At 44.9% G+C, this 25,723-nt stretch overlaps 1 protein-coding gene across 1 annotated transcript; it reads left to right on the top strand.

Moving 5' to 3' along the window:
- The first annotated feature begins 14,194 nt into the window (after window positions 1-14,194).
- LOC124696524 (probable protein phosphatase 2C 29) lies at window positions 14,195-15,867 on the top strand. The gene is made up of 2 exons (XM_047229240.1): window positions 14,195-14,558; window positions 14,648-15,867. Exons 1-2 carry the CDS (start codon window positions 14,273-14,275, stop codon window positions 15,541-15,543), a joined length of 1,182 nt encoding a protein of 393 aa, XP_047085196.1. The 5' UTR covers window positions 14,195-14,272; the 3' UTR covers window positions 15,544-15,867.
- Window positions 15,868-25,723: the final 9,856 nt, after the last annotated feature.

Here is a 25,723-nt window from a genome sequence, read left to right as displayed (position 1 = left end):
CCGTCTGGGAAGAAATTCTGGAGCGAGAGGGAAAAGAACCGGGGCGAGGGTTCGTCGTGGGGCTTTATACGGTGCCGGGAGGGTGCCTCGTCACGTCGTCGAGGCGGGGAGAGACCGCCGGCGACGAGAAGCTCGCCACGGCGTCGTGCTGTCCACCATGCGCGACGAAGAGATGAGGACGACCCTCACTCTGTTTTAATTCGACGAATGGGTATCTTGGGCTGAGTTGGCTGTGCTTGGGCCGGTGCTTGTTGAGGCTGCCGCTGGGCTCTGGTGTTGGGCTTGGCAGCTGGGCTGCTGCGGCCAGGTAAGCCCCTTCTCCTTTATCTCTTTTATTTATTTTCTGTTTTATTTCTTGTTTTGAATTCTGGTTTTAATTCAAATTTGAATTCTTGTCTGTTTTGCAGGTGTTTCACAATTTGGTTTTCATGAGGTCTAATACAAGGATCATTGTATTACTGCATTGTTTTTGATTAAACATTAAATATATGTGAGCCTTGTTGCAATTTTCAATTAGACATGAATTTAGGTATTCCTTTTAATTCCTTTTCTCATTTGTAATATAGCACCATGTTGGATAATTAGAGTTGATTATTCTTAGTCCAAATGTTTTAGAAGTTATTATGAGGACTTAACTTCATATTTAGAAAGTTGGTCAATTACATAGGATTTTATGTGAGCACCAATGGATTAGGGTTTTTATAATTTCCATCATAACTCCCCTTTAGGGTTAATATTATCATTACCTTTGAAAGTATCTAAGTAGGTATGATTTCCATTATAGTTGATCTTGGTTACAAAGATAAATGGTTGATCACTACACATATGATTTTAATCATAAAATGTAGCACAAGATTTTCTTATATATGTTCATGAATTGAAGCATAAGATATTAATGAGGATGCAATTCTAGTTATAGAGATGAGATGACACCATATTGCATTGGCTAGGGTTAATCTCCCCTAACCAAGATAATATGGTTATTTTTTTAATTGCTTCTGTGCTCATTAAATTACTAAGGATTTGAGAATTGGTTTTATCTTCTACCAATTAACTACAATTATTATCCTTAATTTATCATTAAGTTAACTACATTGGTTATAGTTCTTTTTATAGTTAACTTTGGTCTGCTGGATGAATGGTTTCTCACCATACTAAATATGGAGTTTTTAACTCTAAGATTTTCTTAGGTTGTTTAATTTCTGAAGTATAGTTATGGTAGGATTCTACTTATGATCACTAAGTGATTCACAAGTAAAGGTTGAAATCTAAGCCTAGGGTTGCTTATTATTGATCTCCTTATAATTTCATGTGGCTAATGATATCTGCTTATCCTATTAGAGTTTAACTTATCCTCACATACTTCAAGAGTATGATCATGGATTAAGCATGATCAACTTGTTCTTAATATTTTTACTTCAAGTTCTTAGGGTTTATGATCATCACTCAATTTATAATGATCAAGGTTTGGCTTCCTAAGGGATCTCTCATTAAATGGGTTTCTTACTTCCATGGTCAAGCATTGTCTTGATCAACTAAATATAGACTTTCTTTTATAGTTTCTTGAATAGACATAATTATGGTTGTCTCAATAATTTATATCCCAGGAGATTGCCTGAGATAATTACTTAGGGTTTTACTCAAGGAATAATGGTTTAACCATTTGGATATTTGAATAAATCTCTCCCTTGAATCCAAGTGTTTTCTCAACTAACTTGAGTGTAACACCTTAGCTTGAGCTCTCCCATTTAAGAACAGTTATTCTAGGGTTTATGGTGTACTCCCTATATGTATTTAGGTAGCTAAGCTAAAGATTCAATTGTCTAACTTAGTTGGTTTATCTTTCTAGGAATTGTCTTGGATGATATCCTAGGGTTTCTCTTAGAGATGATGATCCGAATACTTGGATGTATATCCAAGATTTAACTCAAGTTTTGTTATTGCTTCTCTAATAATTATAACAGAACTCTCACCTCTCTAGGTTTGATGTGAAATAATTTGAAATGGAGAAGAATATCTATTTCTGAAGTTGATGTCCTTGTTATTTTTCCATGAATGGAGTAAAATGGATACCATGAGGTTCATGGTAGGATTAGGGATTAGTTTAAGACATGGAAAAGATAGTCAAGAATGGTTTCTCCATTTTATTGTTACTTGGTTTGTAATTGAATAGATGTTCATATGCTTGTGGCAATGATTACCATATTATGATCTGTTATAAGATCAAGTAGTTGGTCATTGAGTAAAGTTTGTTGTGTTGATTATTAGTTCCATTTGATCTAACCCCTTAGATCAAATCATATCTACCCAAAACAAGGTTTTAGCAAAGTCACATTGAGGTTTATAGCGCTTGACTTGATGAGCTACTTCAATTCCACCAAGGTCAAGTGAAACTTCGATTCATCGTGATTGTTTTACTTTAAAGCGCGAAAATTCCCCAGATTTTCTATGCATGAATGCAATGCACACATCTGTTTCTTCTATTTTTGTAACCCCATTACCTGGGATATTACACTGATCGCTTTTCATCTTTTAGTTCTAGGGTGTTTTCTGCATTCCTAGAGGCCCTTTCTTCAAATTTTAAGTTTCCCAGTGCGAGAGATGTAAAAGGGATTTTCTGTAATATGTACGTGCCACGGGTGATGGACTGAATGAATCGCTAGGGTCTTCTAGACCCCATCTTTGTTAAAAAAAATCATTTACATGCTCGAAACTTATTCCAAGTACCTATGTTCTAAGAGTTCTTAGCATAAAATTGCCATTTTTCGGCATAATATTGAAAAATCGATCATTTTACATTACTTGCGACAAAATGCTACCGTGGTGCAGTTTTTGTAATGTGCACTAAACCAAATTCTATGATGGATCGACACGACACGTCGGGCTGACATGGCACTTAGATACGGCGTGTTGTAACTTCTATTAGCGGGGCCCACTCCGTCGGCTGCCTATCTTCTTCCTCTCTCACACACATTACCCCATTAACCTAGCATGTTAGCCCAACTTTTAAAGCACAAAAAATGCATGCACTTCGGAGGGAGGGAACCGGTTCTCTTCTTCACGGCCACGACCATGGCGGGGCTCACCGACGCCGCTCCACTTCCATGAAGGGCTCCACTGGAAGAGGTCATGGGGCCATGCCACACTTAGGGAGAGAGAGACCAGTAAGGTCGTAGAGCGGCGTGGAAGACGGCACGGATGTCAACGAGGTTTGGCTAGAGCCGGCGAGAGTGTGCCTTCACGAGGGAGGGGCTAGTGCGGTGGTTTACAAGGAGGTTCGTCCCTCCTCTGCACCTCTCGAAACCGGCGGTGGTCGGTATTCATCTTCCTCTGTGTGGCAAGCGCGCCTTAACAAGGGAGGGGCATTTTTTTAATTATTTTCAATTTCCACTCGTTTAGTACGAGATCGTTTGACACCTCGCGGTACTTACACTTCTGGCCTATTGAAGGTATGTTCAAAAACCTCGTACCAAAATTTGTATAGAGAAGGATTTCCCGCAGGGGAGCAGGTCAACGAGTGGAGGTGGAAGGAGACCGTCTTTTGGTTTTCTTATTTTTTTAGGATATCTAGATTTTTTTGATAAGTGAGTCCTAGTCCAGTTAGCAAAGTGGTACTCCCTCCGTTCTTTTTTAATTGACTCAGATTTAGTACAACTTTGTACTAAATCTGAGTCAATTAAAAAAGAACGGAGGGAGTACTAAACATTGAACGGTGGCGGACGACCATGACACAATGCCACATCAGCTAGACGGTGGCCCAACTATCAGTTTCCGTGTCAATCCGTCTTAAAGTTGGGTTTAGTGCACATTGCAAAACCTACACTATAGTGGTAGCGTCATGAAAACATAAAGTGCTAGTTTTTTTTAAAAAAATATATACGGAAAGTGGTAGTTGTATGTTAAGAACTCCATATTACCCTTCACCTTGTGAGGGTGTCATATTTAGGCCACAAAAAATAATTATAGGTAAGAAATACTCCCTTCGTTTCTAGTAAACTATTAAATTTCGTAGATATATTTTAGTTATAAATACATTTGTATCTAAAAATACTAAGCAGCCTTTTTTAGACGGAGGGAATGGTGGAAGTACAATATCGACGTGGTCAACTAGTGGCTTGCAGTCAGGTAAGGACCCACCATGTCATTAGAAAGTGGCCGTTTTGAGTTTGACAAGTAGAATCTTCAGCGAGGAAAGTGAGAGGAGATTGCAAGTTTAACAATCTCCGGTGTAATTTGAACATTGTCCACCGAGACAACATCAACTAGCATTGAGAGTTGAGGTCCAAATATATTCTGAATGAATGACACGTGCCTGCGAGTCCACTAGGGTATTAAGGTGAGATCCCAATGGAATTGTATTTTATCTTTTATAGTTTAAATTTTAATGTTAAAATTACACTAAAAAGGCAAAATGCACTACAAGTGAGACTATGAACCGTGTCCGCCACTCTAACTGTTGATACTTGTAAAATGTTGTCTCATCAGCTGAAGGAATGACGCCGCTACAGCTGAAAGTCTGAAACCTGATACATTATATCTAACCAGGCGCGGACCTAGAAAAGTTTCTGACTGGGAGCACTTCTTCTATAAATTTGCAAGATTTCAGTAATTTTCGTTCAAAATATGTATAAATACAAAGGAATTTCAAAATTTCTTAGTGGGGGCCTACCCCCACTCAGCTATACGTAGGTCCGCCCATGTAACCCGTGCTTGTTAACATATATATGGACATTTCCTTCGAAAATTTGGAGGATACAGTTTCAGTCCGCATTTTGGGCCATGTCGACTGAATTAGCTTGTGTCATGCACTCATGCTTCTTCGATCTGAATTATAAATCGTTTTAAATATTTTAATACGGATCACATACAGATTAGATATGTACTATCCAGAACAGGCTAATACTTGTCTAGCCCAAAGCACATCCAGACGGCACGCCCGCTCGACTGCTTGCATGTCCTGGTCCCTTCAGGCCGACATTGACCGCTCGAGCACGCGGGTAAACCTCTTTCACAAGAGTTGTGCCCCTCCAACGTGTGTGCTGCTTGCCTCCCCTGAGACGAGCAGCCACCTGTTCTTCGACTGCCACCTTTCTGTGACAAATTGGTCCTGTTTGGATGTCCCAATCTAGGCGGGGAGCTTTTCCATTTGGGATCTGCAGGCGCCCCCCTTGTTCATGCCACCGCTTAGCATGTTGGGATTGCGGCGATTCTTTGGTCCATCTGGAAGTCTCGCAACGACCTCGGCTTCAACGGGGTGGTCCACTCCCTGAGCTCGACTCTGCGGAGGGTGTGCGATGACCTCGCCCTATGGCGGTGGTGACTCCCGCCTCACCGACCGAGCGCCCCTTCGACGCGGCTGTGGTCCTTCATCCTCTCGCGTGTTGTAGGCTGATTCGTTGTCTCCCCTCCCCCCATGTTTTCTCTATTTGTACATTCAGACCAGCTGCTTGGCCATTTCAGGTAATAATAACAAGCGGTGGGGTCCCCCCACACCCCCATTTCCACCTCCAAAAAAAATCTAGGTTGTTTTCTTTTGAGATATGTGATGGATATTCCTACGACGTACGGAGAAACGATTTTGTCCCGTGCACAAAACCATCGTTACGTTGTGTTTCAATATATCCGAGATACCCGAAACATGAAGAAACTTAATGCTACATGATAGCACAAATGGTGAAGCAAGAAACGGTATGAATTCGATAGCAGCGACAACATTCACGCCGATGCATGGCAGAATCGCCACGTTCTACGATGTACAATATCGGTTCGATGGTGTTATTTAGCGATACCACGTAGGACAACTGCTGAATTGAATGGGAGAGACACACAAAAAAGTAGTTGATTTGTTTTCCCTTAACTAAGAATTGGTTTATCGGACTGAAATATAATATATTTTTCTCCATTGCACGATAGGTTTTATCTTAGGCAGACATTTCTAGTTGACCTTTAATCATGTTATAATTTTAAGGAGCATGCAAACCATGATTATAAAAGATTACACTTAAGAGCATCTCCAGTCGCGTCCCCAAAGCGTCCCCCAAAACAATTTGGGGCGTGCTGGACCAAAAAACGGTTCCAGCCGCGTCCCCCCAAACAATTGTGTCTGGTGCGCCCCGATATGGTGTCCGGCGCCCCGAGCCCGTCCCCGCCCCACATGGGACGCACCGGGGACGCCGGACACACCGAAAAGCGAGGCGGGTGATGTCTACTTCCCCCTCCTTTTCCTGTAGACAGTGTTGGGCCTCCAAGAGCAGAGGTTTGTAGAACAGCAGCAAGTTTTCCCTTAAGTGGATCACCCAAGGTTTATCGAACTCAGGGAGGAAGAGGTCAAAGATATCCCTCTCATGCAACCCCGCAACCACAAAGCAAGAAGTCTCTTGTGTCCCCAACACACCTAATAGGTGCACTAGTTCGGCGAAGAGATAGTGAAATACAGGTGGTATGAATATATATGAGCAGTAGCAACGGTGCCAGAAAATAGCTTGCTGGCGTGTAGTTGATGGTGGTGGTATTGCAGCAGTAGTAACGCAGTAAAACAGTAAACAAGCAGTAGTAACGCAGTATTTAGGAACAAGGCATAGGGATTACACTTTCACTAGTGGACACTCTCAACATTGATCACATAACAGAACAGATAAATGCATACTCTACACTCTTGTTGGATGATGAACGCATTGCGTAGGATTACACGAACCCTCAATGCCGGAGTTAACAAGCTCCACAATTTATTCATATTTAAGTAACCTTATAGTGTAAGATAGATCAAAAGACTAAACCAAGTACTAACATAGCATGCACACTGTCACCTTCATGCATATGTAGGAGGAATAGATCACATCAATATTATCATAGCAATAGTTAACTTCGCAATCTACAAGAGATCATGATCATAGCATAAACCAAGTACTAACACGGTGCACACACTGTCACCTTTACACACGTGCGGGAGGAATAGAACTACTTTAATAACTTTGCTAGAGTAGCACATAGATAGTAGTGATACAAAACTCATATGAATCTCAATCATGTAAAGCAGCTCATGAGATCATTGTATTGAAGTACATGGGAGAGATTAACCACATAGCTACCGGTACAGCCCCGAGCCTCGATGGAGAACTACTCCCTCCTCATGGGAGCAGCAGCGGTGATGAAGATGGCGGTGGAGATGGCAGCGGTGTCGATGGAGAAGCCTTCCGGGGCACTTCCCCGCTCCGGCAGCGTGCCGGAACGGAGACTCCTGTCCCCCGGATCTTGGCTTCGCGATGGCGGCGGCTGCGGAAGGTTTCGTGGGTTTCGTCAATTGGTACTGCGTTTTTAGGTCGAAAGGGCTTTTATAGGCGAAGAGGCGGCGCAGGGGGGCACCTGGGGGGCCCACACTATAGGGGGGCGCGCCCCCCCCCTGGCCGCGCCGGGGTGTGGTGTGGGGCCCCCAAGGCTCCCCTCTGGTCCTTCCCGGGTGTTCTGGATGCTTCCGATGAAAATAGGAACTTGGGCGTTGATTTCGTCCGATTCGAGAATATTTCGTTACTAGGATTTCGAAACCAAAAACAGCAGAAAACGAGAACCGGCACTTCGGCATCTTGTTAATAGGTTAGTTCCAGAAAATGCACGAATATGACATAAAGTGTGCATAAAACATGTAGATAACATCAATAATGTGGCATGGAACACAAGAAATTATCGATACGCCGGAGACGTATCAGCATCCCCAAGCTTAGTTACGCTCGTCCCGAGCGAGTAAAACGATAACACGGATAATTTACGGAGTGACATGCCATCATAACCTTGATCATACTATTTGTAAAGCATATGTAGTGAATGCAGCGATCAAAACAATGGTAATGACATGAGTAAACAAGTGAATCATAAAGCAAAGACTTTTCATGAATAGCACTTCAAGACAAGCATCAATAAGTCTTGCATAAGAGTTAACTCATAAAGCAATAATTCAAAGTAAAGGCATTGAAGCAACACAAAGGAAGATTAAGTTTCAGCGGTTGCTTTCAACTCATAACATGTATATCTCATGGATATTGTCAACATAGAGTAATATAATAAGTGCAATAAGCAAATATGTAGGAATCAATGCACAGTTCACACAAGTGTTTGCTTCTTGAGGTGGAGAGAAATAGGTGAACTGACTCAACATTGAAAGTAAAAGAATTGTCCTCCATAGAGGAAAAGCATCGATTGCTATATTTGTGCTAGAGCTTTGATTTTGAAAACATGAAACAATTTTGTCAACGGTAGTAATAAAGCATATGCATCATGTAAATTATATCTTATAAGTTGCAAGCCTCATGCATAGTGTACCAATAGTGCCCGCACCTTGTCCTAATTAGCTTGGACTACCGGATCATCACAATGCACATGTTTTAACCAAGTGTCACAAAGGGGTACCTCTATGCCGCCTGTACAAAGGTCTAAGGAGAAAGCTCGCATTGGATTTCTCGCTATTGATTATTCTTCAACTTAGACATCCATACCGGGACAACATAGACAACAGATAATGGACTCCTCTTTTATGCATAAGCATGTAACAACAATTAATAATTTTCTCATTTGAGATTGAGGATATATGTCCAAAACTGAAACTTCCACCATGGATTATGGCTTTAGTTAGCGGCCCAATGTTCTTCTCTAGCAATATGCATGCTTAACCATAAGGTGGTAGATCTCTCTTACTTCAGACAAGACGGACATGCATAGCAACTCACATGAAATTCAACAAAGAAAAGTTGATGGCGTCCCCAGTAAACATGGTTATCGCACAACAAGCAACTTAATAAGAGATAAAGTGCATAATTACATATTCAATACCACAATAGTTTTTAAGCTATTTGTCCCATGAGCTATATATTGCAAAGGTGAATGATGGAATTTTAAAGGTAGCACTCAAGCAATTTACTTTGGAATGGCGGAAAATACCATGTAGTAGGTAGGTATAGTGGACACAAATGGCATAGTGGTTGGCTCAAGTATTTTGGATGCATGAGAAGTACTCCCTCTCGATACAAGGTTTAGGCTAGCAAGGCTTATTTGAAACAAACACAAGGATGAACTAGTACAGCAAAACTCACATAAAAGACATATTACAAGCATTATAAAACTATACATTGTCTTCCTTGTTGTTCAAACATCTTACTAGAAAATATCTAGACTCTAGAGAAACCAAATATGCAAACCAAATTTTAGCATGCTCTATGTATTTCTTCATTAATGGGTGCAAAGCATATGATGCAAGAGCTTAATCATGAGCACAACAATTGCCAAGTATCACATTACCCAAGACATTTATAGCAATTACTACATGTATCATTTTCCAATTCCAACCATATAACAATTTAACGAAGGAGAAACTTCGCCATGAATATTATGAGCTAAGAACACATGTGTTCATACGAACCAGCGGAGCGTGTCTCTCTCCCACACAAGCATGATGTAATCCAATTTATTCAAACACAAACAAAAATAAGAAACATACAGACGCTCCAAGCAAAGCACATAAGATGTGACCGAATAAAAATATAGTTTCAAGAGAAGGAACCTGATAATTTGTCGATGAAGAAGGGGATGCCTTGGGCATCCCCAAGCTTAGACGCTTGAGTCTTCTTGATATATGCAGGGGTGAACCACCGGGGCATCCCCAAGCTTAGAGCTTTCACTCTTCTTGATCATAGTATATCATCCTCCTCTCTTGACCCTTGAAAACTTCCTTCACACCAAACTCGAAACAACTCATTAGAGGGTTAGTGCACAATAAAAATTAACATATTCAGAGGTGACACAATCATTCTTAACACTTCTGGATATTGCATAATGCTACTGGACATTAGTGGATCAAAGAAATTCATCCAACATAGCAAAAGAGGCAATGCGAAATAAAAGGCAGAATCTGTCAAAACAGAACAGTTCGTATTGACGAATTTTAAAATGGCACCAGACTTGCTCAAATGAAAATGCTCAAATTGAATGAAAGTTGCGTACATATCTGAGGATCATGCACGTAAATTGGCTTAATTTTCTGAGTTACCTACAGGGAGGTGGACCCAGATTCGTGACAGCAAAGAAATCTGGACTGCGCAGTAATCCAAATGTAGTACTTACTTTTCTATCAACGGCTTTACTTGGCACAACAAAACACAAAACTAAGATAAGGAGAGGTTGCTACAGTAGTAAACAACTTCCAAGACACAAAATAAAAACAAATTACTGTAGCAAAATAACACATGGGTTATCTCCCAAGAAGTTCTTTCTTTATAGCCATTAAGATGGGCTCAGCAGTTTTAATGATGCACTCGCAAGAAATAGCATTTGAAGCAAAAGAGAGCATCAAGAGGCAAATTCAAAACACATTTAAGCCTAACATGCTTCCTATGAAAGGGAATCTTGTAAAGAAACAAGTTCATGAAGAGCAAAGTAACAAGCATAGGAAGATAAAACAAGTGTAGCTTCAAAAATTTCAGCATATAGAGAGGTGTTTTAGTAACATGAAAATTTCTACAACCATATTTTCCTCTCTCATAATAACTTTCAGTAGAAACATGAGCAAACTCAACAATATAACTATCACATAAAGCATTCTTATCATGAGTCTCATGCATAAAATTATTACTCTCCACATAAGCATAATCAATTTTATTAGTTGTAGTGGGAGCAAATTCAACAAAGTAGCTATCATTATTATTCTCATCATCAAATATAGGAGGCATATTGTATTCATAATCAAATTCATCCTCCATAACAGGTGGTAACAAAAGACTACTATCATTATAATCATCATAAATAGGAGGCAAAGTATCATCAAAGAAAATTTTCTCCTCAATGCTTGCGGGACTAAAAAGATCATGCTCATCAAAACCAGCTTCCCCAAGCTTAGAATTTTCCATATCATTAGCAACAATGGTATTCAAAGTGTTCATACTAACATGTTCCATGGGTTTTTTAATTTTTGCATTAAACCATTCATGTCTTGACTCAGGAAATAGAATAAAAAGCTCACAGATGTTTTCCATTATGCCTTACTAGTGTAAACAAGAAACAAAAAGTTGCAATTGCAGGATCTAAAGGAAATAGCTTTGAGTACTTACAACCGCGGAAAATAGCTTGGTAGCCGAGGTCCGGAGTGTGAGTACCTTTTACATTTCCTCCCCGGCAACGGCGCCAGAAAAGTGCTTGATGTCTACTTCCCCCTCCTTTTCCTGTAGACAGTGTTGGGCCTCCAAGAGCAGAGGTTTGTAGAACAGCAGCAAGTTTTCCCTTAAGTGGATCACCCAAGGTTTATCGAACTCAGGGAGGAAGAGGTCAAAGATATCCCTCTCATGCAACCCCGCAACCACAAAGCAAGAAGTCTCTTGTGTCCCCAACACACCTAATAGGTGCACTAGTTCGGCGAAGAGATAGTGAAATACAGGTGGTATGAATATATATGAGCAGTAGCAACGGTGCCGTGAAAATAGCTTGCTTGGCGTGTAGTTGATGGTGGTGGTATTGCAGACAGAGTAACGCTAAGAAAACAGTAAACAAGCAAGTAGTAACGCAGTATTTAGGAACAAGGCCTAGGGATTACACTTTCACTAGTGGACACTCTCAACATTGATCACATAACAGAACGGATAAATGCATACTCTACACTCTTGTTGGATGATGAACGCATTGCGTAGGATTACACGAACCCTCAATGCCGGAGTTAACAAGCTCCACAATTTGTTCATATTTAAGTAACCTTATAGTGTAAGATAGATCAAAAGACTAAACCAAGTACTAACATAGCATGCACACTGTCACCTTCATGCATATGTAGGAGGAATAGATCACATCAATATTATCATAGCAATAGTTAACTTCGCAATCTACAAGAGATCATGATCATAGCATAAACCAAGTACTAACACGGTGCACACACTGTCACCTTTACACACGTGCAGGAGGAATAGAACTACTTTAATAACTTTGCTAGAGTAGCACATAGATAGTAGTGATACAAAACTCATATGAATCTCAATCATGTAAAGCAGCTCATGAGATCATTGTATTGAAGTACATGGGAGAGATTAACCACATAGCTACCGGTACGGCCCCGAGCCTCGATGGAGAACTACTCCTCCTCATGGGAGCAGCAGCGGTGATGAAGATGGCGGTGGAGATGGCAGCGGTGTCGATGGAGAAGCCTTCCGGGGCACTTCCCGCTCCGGCAGCGTGCCGGAACAGAGACTCCTGTCCCCCAGATCTTGGCTTCGCGATGGCGGCGGCTCTGGAAGGTTTCTGTGGGTTTCGTCAATTGGTACTGCGTTTTTAGGTCGAAAGGGCTTTTATAGGCGAAGAGGCGGCGCAGGGGGGCACCTGGGGGGCCCACACTATAGGGGGGCGCGCCCCCCCCCTGGCCGCGCCGGGGTGTGGTGTGGGGCCCCCAGGGCTCCCCTCTGGTCCTTCCCGGGTGTTCTGGATGCTTCCGATGAAAATAGGAACTTGGGCGTTGATTTCGTCCGATTCCGAGAATATTTCGTTACTAGGATTTCAGAAACCAAAAACAGCAGAAAACAGGAACTGGCACTTCGGCATCTTGTTAATAGGTTAGTTCCAGAAAATGCACGAATATGACATAAAGTGTGCATAAAACATGTAGATAACATCAATAATGTGGCATGGAACACAAGAAATTATCGATACGTCGGAGACGTATCAGCGGGGAGTGGCGGGGCCGACCCGTCAGCGGCACAATAAATTTTAACCTAACTGTCGCCTACCTCGCGACGGAAGTTATTGGCGCGCAGCAACGGTGCAGTTCCCGCAGAGGCGCAGCGACGCGTCTCGTCGCGCCTAGCCATGGAGGTTTACCGTAGGAACTCGGATGGGCATAAGTCGTTTACGCTGATGCATTGCTATAGCAAGCTCAAAGTGAACGAGAAATGGCGGTTGACGCGCCTGTCGCTGTCCAAGGGAAGGGCGCCATTGATCCGGGACGCGCCGCTTGCAACATCGGCAGGGCGTCCTACTGGAAATAAGGCTGCCAAGGCCGCCTTGGCCGACGCCGCATCGTGTGAGAAGACGTAGGCGTCGATCACGAAATGCCTCGCCGATGTCTCCTCGACCTTTCTCTCCCGCGATAAAAAGGCCGACGAAAGGTGGGTGGTGCTGCTCAAGAGACAAGAGGAGAAGTTGGAGCTGAAGAAATGCAGGGACGACATGTCCCTGTTGAGAGCGTCGATAGAGGGAATGTCTTCCCGGATGCGGGCGGCGCACAACTTCTTCAAAGGCCAGATCCTCGACGACATCGAAGCCAAAATGTCGGCGGCCGACGCGGCGGGCTAGGAAGCGGCAGCAACCGCGGAGCAAGAGCCGGTTGACGCGTCTTCTACTGCTACACCTGCGTCGGTCTCTGCATCGGCGACGGAGCAGACAGAGCATGCACAGCACCGGGAAGATTGCGACGAGGTCATCGTGATCGACGGGCCTGCGTCGACTCAGGATATGTCACCGTCGCCCAACCCCTTCTTCTAATTACCATGCACCACCGATCTGTAATATGATCGCGCGCCCAGTACTTTGATCGCCGCTACTCTGATCGCGACGATTCGGCGGGAACGATCTCTTTTAAATGCAACAATTTGAATTTCTGATTGGGAGCGGCGTTTGGGGGACGCGGCTGGGAGCGACGTCCCCTAAACGCGGCACGAACAAAACACGTCCCCAAACACTCAATCCGGCGCGGTCTAGGGGACGCGACTGGAGATGGTCTAAGGTACCATCATGCGTCCTTTCATTTTCATACACGCTAATCAATTTCTCCAAAGGGAGGGGTGCAGCAATTGAGGTAGACGAAGAAATTAACTGAATCTAGCATAGTCTGAGGAGCAAGCATATTCCGATCAGAAATAATGTTCAAAAATTTCGCAGGAAAACCTCTTTGAGTTCAGACGGTCGGCCACTGCTGACCAGTGCAGTGTGGGCAAGCAGACAAACCGAGATCGGTCATCTGCTTCGGCCGCAAGCGCGCGCGCGCGAGCCGCGACCGGAGGAAAGGGGTTTGAACGAACGGCCGATAGCCCAACTGACGAACGCGTCTTCCACGCAACGCACACGTCCTGCTCCTTTCCGTCGTGCCGTGCCCCCGCCATCCACCGCTACTCCATCCTACGCGCTTACTCGTCGCCTATACACGCGCCACGCCGCTTGTCACACTCGCACACAAGATCGGTCACTCTCCTTCCGCTTCGCAGATACAAACACCAACTGGAGAGCACAGAGCGCCAGTAGCTACTCTCGCCGGAGCATGGGGTGTTTACGGCGGTGGCTGCCGTCCTGCTGCTGCTTTGACCGCGGCGACGGTGGTGGTCGGTCCGGGAGCGTCGCCGACGACGGGCTGCTGTGGGACGTCGCCCTCAAGGCGCACGCCTCCGGCGACTACTCCGTCGCCGTCGCCCAGGCCAACGAGGCGCTCGAGGACCAGGCGCAGGTGCTCGTCTCCCCCGCCTCCACGCTCGTCGGCGTCTACGACGGCCACGGCGGCCCCGACGCCGCCCGCTTCGTCAACGCACGCCTCTTCTCCCTCATCCAAGGTACCAACTGCCTACTGCGCGCGTGCGCTTCTCTTTTGACCCCACTTCACGATTGTTCCGTTGACTGACCTACACCCACTTTGCTGCAGAGTTCGCGTCCGAGAACGGCGGCCTGTCGGCGGAGGTGATCAGGCAGGCGTTCGGGGCGACGGAGGACGAGTTCATGGACATGGTGGCCAAGTCCTGGCCGACGCAGCCGCGGCTGGTGTCCGTGGGCTCCTGCTGCCTGGTGGGCGCCATCGAGGACGGCACGCTCTACGTGGCCAACCTGGGCGACTCGCGCGCGGTGCTGGGCCGCCGCGCCGCGCCCGGCGACAGGGGGAAACGAAGGACCGTGGCGGAGCGGCTCTCGCGGGACCACAACGTGTCCGACGAGGCCGTCAGGCGGGAGGTGGTGGAGGCGCACCCGGACGACCCGCACATCGTCACCAGCGCGCACGGCGTGTGGCGGATCAAGGGCATCATCACCGTGTCCCGCTCCATCGGGGACGCCTACCTCAAGCGGCCCGACATGTGCAGCCCGGCGCTGATGCAGACCATCTGCCCGTTCCCGATGCGGCGGCCGGTCATGAGCGCCGTGCCGTCGGTCAGGGCCCGCAAGCTCCGGCCCGGGGACCAGTTCCTCATCTTCGCGTCCGACGGGCTGTGGGAGCAGCTCACCGACGAGGCGGCCGTGGACATCGTGGCCCGCAGCCCGAGGAAGGGCGTGGCGATGCGGCTGGTGCGCGCCGCGCAGCTGGAGGCCGCCAGGAAGAAGGACATGAAGTACGAGAGCATCGCCGCCATCGAGAAGGGACGCAGGAGGCGCTTCCACGACGACATCACCGTCGTCGTGCTCTTCCTCGACAACAGGCCCTCGTGCGCGCCCGCGCAGTCCAGCGGTGTAGCCGCAGATGAGATCGACGGCACCTACGCCCCCGTCGACGTCTTCTCGCTCAGCTCCGACGACCAGACGGACGACCCGACCAGACCCGTGCTGCGGTGATCGGTTCACCCATCGTTCGGCCGGTCTGCGTCTTCGTCGTCGATACTTACTGAACGGACACGTTCTACTACAAGTACTACAGCGTTCTTTTCAGTGAGTTCTGCCCTGTAAAAGGAAGTTACGGGAGCATGCGTTCTTTGGTTTCTTGAGATCAATAGCTGCATCAAATTAAGAGTAGAATTATATGTAATTACTACTAGTTGTGAAGAGTACAATGTCATGTCGTGTTCGTGCGCACAGAATTAAACGTGGCACTCTTTGCTTAAGCTTCATCCATGACCGTGAGTAAGCGGTAGCTTGGGGCCTCCAATTGTTCTGTTCTGCCATCGGTCTTACCTTTTTTTAGCGGTGCTGGGTAGAAGTAGAGAACCCGATCTATGTATGGAGTTTTTAGTGTAAGTATGTTTGATATATTAGGACTTCGGTACTTCCTCAGATTCAAACTAGTTGACTCCATTTTATCTAGATACTAATATATCTAGTTGATAAATGTATCTAGAGTACATCCATATTAGATAAAGCGGAGTCAATTAATTTGGATCGAAGATGACATTGTCTACGATAAGTGATCGTTGGTCGTTCATTCGACGACGAGATCTCCTTCTTGATGTCAATAATGGTGTTGGGCGACTAAATTTTTCTAGATATTGGCCTTCGATTTTGCTTCGTCGGATTGTTTTTAGATATTTTCTCATGGTTGCTTGCTAGGAGGATTATCCTATCAATATTTGTTTCAGTTGCTACATCCTCGATAATGGTGTATCGTACTCTCGGCTCCCCAATGACCGAGTCTATTCGGTTGTTTTTCCCTATTATACCGGTGTTCATATTCACACTCTTGCTGATGTTCATTGATTACTTTAATGAATGCGATCATGTGCATAGCCTTGACATTCCGGATCAAATTAAAATTATGGAAAAACCTTCGTTGATTTTTACAAGTTCGTGTTTCACTACTATGTTTGACTGCCTATAGAAAAGTACAAGATTGTGTAATTAAAGAAGAAATGCGTTCGAAACCTCGAATATTCGCTTGTTTCTTTTAGATTTTATTTGCTCGAGATGCCATGTACTATTTAATGTTATTTTGTTGTATCTCGGTAGACTGAGAATTTTTTAAGTCGCAGATCACAAAAAAATGTTTTAGTTACACGTTTTTATGAACTACGATTGCATTTTTCCCGATGAATTTCTTTGACAAACCTAATGCCATAAGCTCCCACACTAAGTGGGGTTGGGAAGGATTATAGGGGCGATTCCTACCTCTGAAAAGTTCAATGCGGAGAGACCGCATCAAAAGTTTTCTTGGATAACTGAGTTAAAAAAAAATCTCAGTCAACTGAGATATGGATAAATGTGATATTGATTGTAAAATAAGGCTAAGTTTTTAAGGGCTGACTTGTTCTTAATGGTGTGAGCATTAAGAAAAATTAAGTTAATTCTTACAAAACTGTTATCATCCAATCTTACTCGCAAATCATGTTGCAATTTTTGACTAGAACAAATCACGAAGTAAATTCATCTGGTCGAGACATTTTCCAAGTTGCACATGATGTGTGAGCATCAGCTGCAAATCATAGTTACAACCATATCTGCAACTAAGAAAAATTTAATTGCCGAACTCGTACATAGCACTAATCACATCCTAATCCAACGAAGAATTAAGTTAATTGTCAATCAAGTTTAAGAAACACCGGCCCTCGTCAACGTAAGGAAGATCAATAAGAAGGACTGATTATCTTGCCCGCAAAGCAGCCGGCGGCAACCGGCAAAACTGCTTTCGGGAATCTTGTGCAGCATTTCATCAGCGGTCCTAGTTTTGTTGGATAATCGTCTGCGGTCGTAGTCTTGCAGATTGTTTGCCTGAGAATGCGCCATTCGGGACTTGCAAAGAGGTTGCTGCCAGCTGCCACTATCGTGGATCGGTTCAAACGACACCCGTGACTTTTCCGGTCAAAAAGGGTTGCATCTTCCAAATGACACTGATGCCTCGGTGACTCTATGGAAGATTTGTTGAAAGCAAGTAGACAAAGGTCAGTAATTGCTTTCAAGATTTGTTGGTAGTGGACTGGTTCTAGTTGGGGGTGTTTCCATTGTAAAGAGGTCATTGAGCTAGTTCCAATTGCGGTTGCAGTTCCATCGTCATGGAGTAACTCAACGATTTGATTAGCGACAATCGCCGCTAATCATACATCTCCAGTAGTCAAATTCAGGGATGCTAGTGCGGCGGAGTGAAAGTAATCCGAAGCTGAAAAGGAGGTCAAAAAGTTAATGGCACCGTAAATTTGTCGCCACTTTATGCCATTCACTACCAACATAAGTACGGAGTACTTACTTAAGCATGAGTAGGATTACAACCCGGAAAGATGAGGTCTAGAATTTCAGGTGGTGCAGGTTTTAAATTAGTGAGAAGTAACGTGTAGTAGTAACATTCACATGCTATCAATTTATGTTACTATTTTTACAGCGTGTAGTATCATACGTGTGATGATATTTTCTGGAATGGCGTGTCCGAAACACGCCACGAGTATATTGCATACCGCCAGCAAATTTTGTTTAAAACGTCGCTAGATAGCCACGACATACCACTGTAAACCTTATTTTGAACGCCAACTATGTTTTTGCAAGGCGCTCCTCCGCCAATAACTTTGTTGTCATTGTCACCGAGATCGACAAAGTCCGCCTTGCACTCCGGATGATTCCTCGCTTCCTCTAGTTCCACCCTGATCTTTCTCGCCGCCTCGGCTGCTTCGTGTGCATGTCGGTTAGCCCTCAACCATGGCAAGGCGGACAATCTCTCTCGCGGCAGTGTTTGCCGCCCTTTTTTTTGCGAGCGGTTCCTCCAAGGTCTACCGCTTGGTGATCATGAGTTGGCGGACGGCTGCCTCCCACCTCCCTTGACGCGAAGTCACAGGGTTCTCGATGACGCAGCATTTGATATCCGTGTTTGTCTGCTCGAGGATGATGACATGCATCACCTGGGTCTTCTTCTCCTTTTCACATTGTTTCGTTGGAGCCAACAAGGGCGATATGGGCTGGACCCATCGTGAAAGCACCCATTTCCTCTTCCTCCCCGGTTTCTTCCTCGGAGCCATCCTCCTACTGGCCCCACAGCGGAGGCATTTGGTCCGGTGGCGGAAACGACGCACGATTGATTTTTTGCTGAGGTGGTGGCTAGGCTCCATGAATATATGCACACACGTCCTATCTCTACAAGCACCTTCGAGAGATCTAGTCCAATAACCGATCCAGTAGGTTTTGAAATTGACGATGTCACCTCAAACGTCTCAGTATCGACGAGGAAAGTCACCTTTCCACAGTAAAATATTTATCTCACCAAAATGTTAAATCTTAAATTTGATCACTGGTCGGCTAGAGGTGCCACAGGTTCTCACCTCAAACTCTTTGTCGGGCGTGAGTCTTTTCACCCTTACAAACATAATTACCGGAACATGTAGTGTACGATGTTCTTACTCTGTGTACGCAGTACCGCAGGCAAAACGTGTATCATACGTGTGCGATCAATGAGTCTAGCTTGCTTCAGGAAGAAGAAAAGAGTCTAGCTTGACCTGCTGACTGATTCATGAACCGTTCCATGTCATTCTGTTTGGCCTGACGAAACCTACACGGAAACACACTAGCATCACTATCTCAGCGTCCAGGTGTCGCGTGTTTGCGCGGGACACGTACACATCTGCGTGCGGCGCTACGCCATAACGTTCGAACTGCATGATGTTGACGACGAGTGTAGAGTGGACCGGACGAAAGACGCTGAGGTGTGCTAACCTGTCGCTTCCGTGTGACCACGCGCGTACTATGGCTGATGGTCAAGTCTTCTTGTCCTTGCTGAAATGCTGAATTCGATCAATATCTGACGTGCCGATATATGGCCCGAGAGCGACTGGCCGGCTAGATTTTCTCGGAAACTACGTGCAACGAGGAACAATGGTGTGTGTAGCTGAGGGTACGTTACGAGAACCAACGTAGGGACAAATGTTTAGAAGGCCAGCGGCACCGGCTCATTTTAATTAGAGTTTAAATTCTAGATTTGATACTTTGGTTTTAGAAAGACGGAATATTCTTCGGTTAGAGTCGATATTTCTGTCGACAACGAGGCGTTCGTGATGACTTCGTCAATCTTAAGACTCGTCGGATCAATTTCTTAGACTCAGTCTCGAAGGTGCTCCTAGGGGTAAGGTATACGTGCATTCATAGGGGTGAGCGAATGTACTTATGTGTGAGCGTATGCATTTATACTGTGTTAGCAAAAAAATAAACTAAGTGTATGCTACTATAATAGTACTGCAGACGTATTACCTGGATGGCAAAGGGTATTTATATTATTTTGATAAATCTGATCCGCAGACGAGACTAACGCTATAGTTACATGAAACTATTTCAAAATCTAACATCTGAGTTCGGTACCAATAAGGATGGAGCCAAGTTGTGTAGTCGGCGCCAAGGATTTTCAACACAAAATGGCTCAAAGTTTCGAGGCCAACGCCAGTGACACCCACCTAGCTTCGGTGCTAGCGGGTGGCGCCAATCTACACAATTTTGGCTCTGTTCTTATTAGCGTGGAACTCATAGGTTAGATTTTCAAGTAGTTTCACCTGATGCAGATGAGCCATTAATTTCGACAGAAGGCCGGAATTTTGGAAAATACAGGAGGAAACTAGTACTCCGTGCTACATTTGGCCACATACAATGTCGATCGTGACGTCTGAATTTCATCCGTGCACGCGTGCCACCACGAACGTCACGGCCAAGAGTTGAGTGTCGGGAGCTCGCCCAAGTGCAGTGCGCCGTACTCGCTTCACGCAAAAATGGTGGAGCGCACGAGATTGCACACACGTAACACCTTTTTTCTAGGGGAAATGCAGGTGCAGAGAACATAGCCAGTATTCCGACGCATTGGAATGCTCTCGGTACACCCGTTTTGGCATGACAGTGACTCACCAAAAATTATGAAATAGAAAAGGAACAATCAATACATCGCGTTTTTTTTCAAAATAATACGGTTTCAATCAAATCTTTATAATTAATCCAGTATACTATTCCCAAGTTCTTTCCATGATTCTTCATGTTTCGCAAATTAATAAGTTAGAAAAAAATTCAAATAATTCAACATGACTACTCCTACTTTTTTTATAGATTATGACTACTTCTACTTGACTAAGCAATTTGCAGCTGTTCATTTAATTTGCTAGCAATCCTCTCACAGGCTACGAGTTGCCGCGATTGCCCCATTAGTATACTATCACTGGACCAGGCTACCGAACAGCGATCGCGGGCGGCACGCCGGCGCGACGCGAACGATCAGAACGAACCAGTTCTTCTTCGCTCCTCTCGCCGACGAGTCTGCTGCTCCCCTTCCCCTCCGATTGCCTTTCTGGCATCGCGAGGGGGAGGGGAGGCTTGGTTCTCGTTTGTGTGTTGTAGTTTTTGGTTTTCTGGTTTTCAATGTTCCTCTATCAACGTCTTGGTGGGGCAGATGTTGATGGTGCTCTTAGGAATAATGGTCTCCCAGTCCTTGTCCCTGCTCGCCGGATGTGTTGCTGACATCGGCGAGAGGCTTGTGGAGTCCAAGCTGTTGGAGGGGATTCGTTTTGGCGCTGCGTCATGGCGTGGCGGCAAGGATGGGCTGCTCTTGGAGTGTGACGGTCTTGACTGCAGCATGTTTGTGGAAGATGGTGGGGGATTCGACCGCTTGAAGGGCGGGCTGGCGCTGGCCCCGGATCCGACGTTGAAGAGGCACGAAGGGCTCCTCCGGCTGATTTTCCTTATCGGGTTAGATCCAGTCTTACGAGACTGGTGGCTACTGCGGCTCGTAAATGCCTCATGGTTAGGGGTTTCTTCAACGCTAAAGTGTGGACCAACTACTGATGCTCTTCTTCTCCGGCGATGGTGGAGGACATGTGTTCTTGGTAGTTGCGGCGGCGACAGTTTGCAGCAGTACAACCGTTTATATCCTCCTCATGTTATGTTGCTTGTATATGTACCAACTATGTATTGTTTTGTTTATAAATACAAGTAATGTATGCCTACGGGCGTACATTGTCAAAAACAAAAAAAAGGAATCGATTAGAATTGTACGCCTGCTTCATGCGATCGTGGCCTGTTGGGCCGCACGACAAAGGAAACAGAACTGCTTTAACTAGGTCACTAGTTGGAATTTTGGGGCCCTGAAATCTGGGGCCTGTTCGATTGCTCACTTCGAATGCCCATCGACGGCGCTATTGGGCCTGTCGGCAGCTGTCCGGCCGATTAGGCTCAGTTCTAGATTTGATTTTGAGAAAAATCATGTACAGTATTAATCTTATTTAAAAAACATATTATTTAAAAAATACGCTTAATAAATATACTCATATATGCTAGTCACAAAATTTTAAATCCAGGCTCACTTTGCAGTGCAGGAAACAAAAGCTTAGATGACAAATTTGGCGCTAAGAATGTTAATGGGCAAAATTTACAGCCCAAACTAAACCGGTTAATATTCGCATCTGTATTTTTCTATTGGTTTTTAGTGTGTCAATGTAATTTCGAGACATGATGGGTATATTTCGCGTCTATGTAAGGCTCAGATTGGATGCAAATATTCGTAGGCTTGGCATTGCATTTCCTTTAGTCTAAATGTATATTGGCACTGAGATTGCGTACCAATATTTATGTTTGGATGTTTAGGTATTCAGAACCCAAACTTGATATCCACATTGAATGCCAAATGTTGTTTCAGTGGTCGAAATGAGGAATTGCAATGAGTATGATTATCATACCATTGCATAAAACATGCATAAACATGTACTCCCCCGATTCATATTACTTGTCACTAGAATGGATGTACCTTGAACTAAAATATGTCTAGATACATCTATATTAGTGACAACTAATATGGGTTGGAGGGAGTATCAAAATGTTTTCTACAACATCTGAATATATATTGAATAATTAAATCTCACATAAAAATAAAAGGAAAAGAATTATTTTTTAGAATTTTCACTTGGTCTTATAACTCCCAAAAATACATGTAAAGTTTAAATAGAGTACTATGAAAATTAGCATCGGTAGTTTCCTTGCTGGAAATTTAAATGGAGTATGAGAAAAACATCTGATAGAACTTGAAATGGATAATTATTTTGGAATTTCATGACATTGATGATTTTTTTTTAGATTTTCGGAGAGTAACGAGAGTACTCCAACCCTAGGTGCACTTGACGCTCGCCAGTTGCACAAGAGTCGGTGGTGGAACTTCCACTAACGCCACGGAGGGGCTAGCCATTAAAGATGCAGTGACGTCCACCGTGGGGCTAGCCACCGCGGTTAATTTTTAAGGTGTGGCTATTTCTCAGTTAACTGGGAACTAACTTCATTCTTAGTCAGATGATTTCAGCAAAGAAAATTTAACAGTGTAAGAATTGATTGAGCACGAGCTAGCCAATCCCTAATTTTTAACAATAAATTGGAAAATAAGCACAATTTGTAGCCTTCTCGTGCGCAAAACAAGTTGGGCATCTCCAATTTGCATTTCCTACCTGCTTAGAGCATGTCCAGCGCCCCGATATAAACCGACTAGCGTGCGTGCGATCAGGAAACGGATAAAGCGTTAGCCCAGTGGCTCGACGCGAAGTGATCAGCATGTTCGTGCTAACGCATTCCTGATCCAAATTTAGGTCGCGAATGCGTCGGTGCGGACACGACGCGAACCAGCGAGTGTCCGCGTCCTCCCGACTCGGGCTCACTTGGCAGTGGGTGATGACCTGCAATGCTTGACCTCTCTGCACGGCCACATCGCTTCCCTGATGCGTGTGACTTGGCACACTTCAGCTTCGGAGGAAGCGCCAGGACTGACAGGCGGCTGGGTTTCTACGCCGCCATCAATGGCATGCGCCTGGAAACCAGCGCCAGGATTCACAGCTGCCACGGCTCCACCCTTTACAACAGGCAACATCTTTGCCCCGCCATCGTCACCATCTCACCCTGCTCTCATCCACCCCCCGTTTCCTAGAAAACAAGCAGCACAACCACGACCATGGCCAAGGGAGGGCCTTTGAGGAAGCCGAAGCACGACAAAGAAGCCGGCTAGTCGTCGGCAAAGAAGAAGAAGAAACCGTGCATTTGCATCGCCGTCATTGTCGCCGTGGCCCGGGCCCTCTACCACGAACGACTGGGGATGACTGTGGAATGACATCCAGCTCCCCAGTCGGTGTCTGCTTAGCCACCAACAAGTTCATATGCCACTAGTGCCGCATGGGGCAAGTCCCGACCCAAACAGACAATAGGCGCGCCGCGGTCAGTTTTATGTCCACAACCCGACGCAAACTGACCAAAACAAAACAAACAATTTTCTTGTTTGAAATGTGTGAGGGCGCTGAAGATGGCTAGCACGGTGATCAAAACACGAGAAGAAAAAAGGACGTGCCCGAAAGTTTCCGCACATTGTGGGGTCAGGGGAGATCAAAACACCAGAGAAACCGAAATTTATATTTCACTACAGATTGACAGATCGAGGAAGGGGATAAAGCGGATGGAGATTACATCGTAGTTATCTAGGAATAGTACACTAATTGCTTCCGAAAGATACTTAATTACCCCGGCGATGATCTCCAGGATTAGCTACACGGTCGAGATCACCAGGGGTGATCAAAGCGAGGGGGCGCAGACGACGCAGGCGAGCAGCAGCATGGCCGACGACGCGGCGTCCTCCTCCTCGCTAAAGCAGCTGCGCTTGAACCGGCACGCGCCCTTGCCCTTGTTGCTCTGCAGCCGCAGTAGCAGCTCCTGCTGGGAGTGCCGCCTTCCACCGCGGCGGCTCGCAGCCGCCGGATGGTCATTGTTCCGGCCACTCCGGTCGTCCTGATCGGCCGGCCGTCGAACCATCCTGCTATCTGTTTCTGCTGGTGGAGAGTGCGTGCCAAGAGTATTCAAATTGCCGGTGAGCGAGGAGACATGGGCATGTGGTGCGCTGGTATTTATAGAACACTCAAGGCCGTTGTTGCTCTCCCTCGTAGTTGGGCGATATTGCAACATTGCCATCACGTACCCGTGCTTTATTTCGAATCCATTTGGAAGCTACTGCCGGCGCCGCAGCGGTAGGGTCTTGCTGGTGTGTGAGATTCGACTTGGAGGATTTGAAACCACGAGGCAGGGCAGGAGGAGTGAGCTAATCTCATCGGCCTGGATGAACGTGGTAGGGCACAGAACGACAGCTGTTCGTTCAACGGATCGGGTCCTGTGTCATGTCATTCATCATTTTGCCTTGTTCTTGCCCGACTTCCTGATCTCGTCGACTGGCATTTGCTAAAATGCAGAGGACGAGGATCTAAACCTCTCTCTTTTACCTAAAAAAGATTCTTGGGTATTAAGGGCATATCTTTACCCGTAAAAAAAGGCATATCTAACCTATCACTTAGATTCACTCAAAGAAGTAAAAACAAATCGTAAATTTAAACAACGATGAGGATAAATTTGTTTGAAAGCTTACCATTTCTTGGATTTTCTCTGTTTTAAGTCTATGTATGCTTATTTCATCAAAGGACACAAGGTCTATCTGAAAAAAGTATATTTGGGAACTGAAGGTGCCACTAAAGATTAAGATCTTCATGTGTTTTTTTCTAAAAAAAAGTTATTCGTATAAAGGATAAATTGTCAAAACGTAGTTGGAATAGTTGGAATGGTTGTAAGAAATATGTATTTCGGGACAAGGAAGAATAGATCAACCACTTATTCTTTGAATGTCCTTTTGCTCATCTTGTTTGAAAAGTACTACGTAGTTCACTTCACTTTTAGTATTGCCCCACCAATAAGTTATTCAGATATATTTGGTTGAACGGGATAGATAAAGCTGCCAAAGTACAATTTCGAGTAGGAATTTATGTTAAAGAGTTAAGTATAAGAAATCGGCTAGAAATGGCTATTTTTAAGGGCCAAATTTGCTGCTATGAAAGGTAGAAAGCCGTTTACTCATGTAAATTTGATGAGATCTGCTAGCTAAAGATGCTCTAAGAGCCAAAGCATTATATGTTGGTGTTAACGTGAATTTCCTATCTAACTAACTAACTAACTGACTATCTAATTAGCTAACTAACGAGGTGACTGTATCTATCAACCACACAAAGCAGACTGAACAAATCCTGAGGAATTCAGCACAAGATCATACAGCAATAGCTGACAAAAACCAAAT

The sequence above is a fragment of the Lolium rigidum genome, chromosome 3 (assembly GCF_022539505.1).
Source record: "Lolium rigidum isolate FL_2022 chromosome 3, APGP_CSIRO_Lrig_0.1, whole genome shotgun sequence".
NCBI classification, from domain to species: Eukaryota; Viridiplantae; Streptophyta; class Magnoliopsida; order Poales; family Poaceae; genus Lolium; species Lolium rigidum.
Note: the sequence above shows the minus strand (reverse complement) of the source record. Positions and strands in the feature narration are given on the sequence as shown.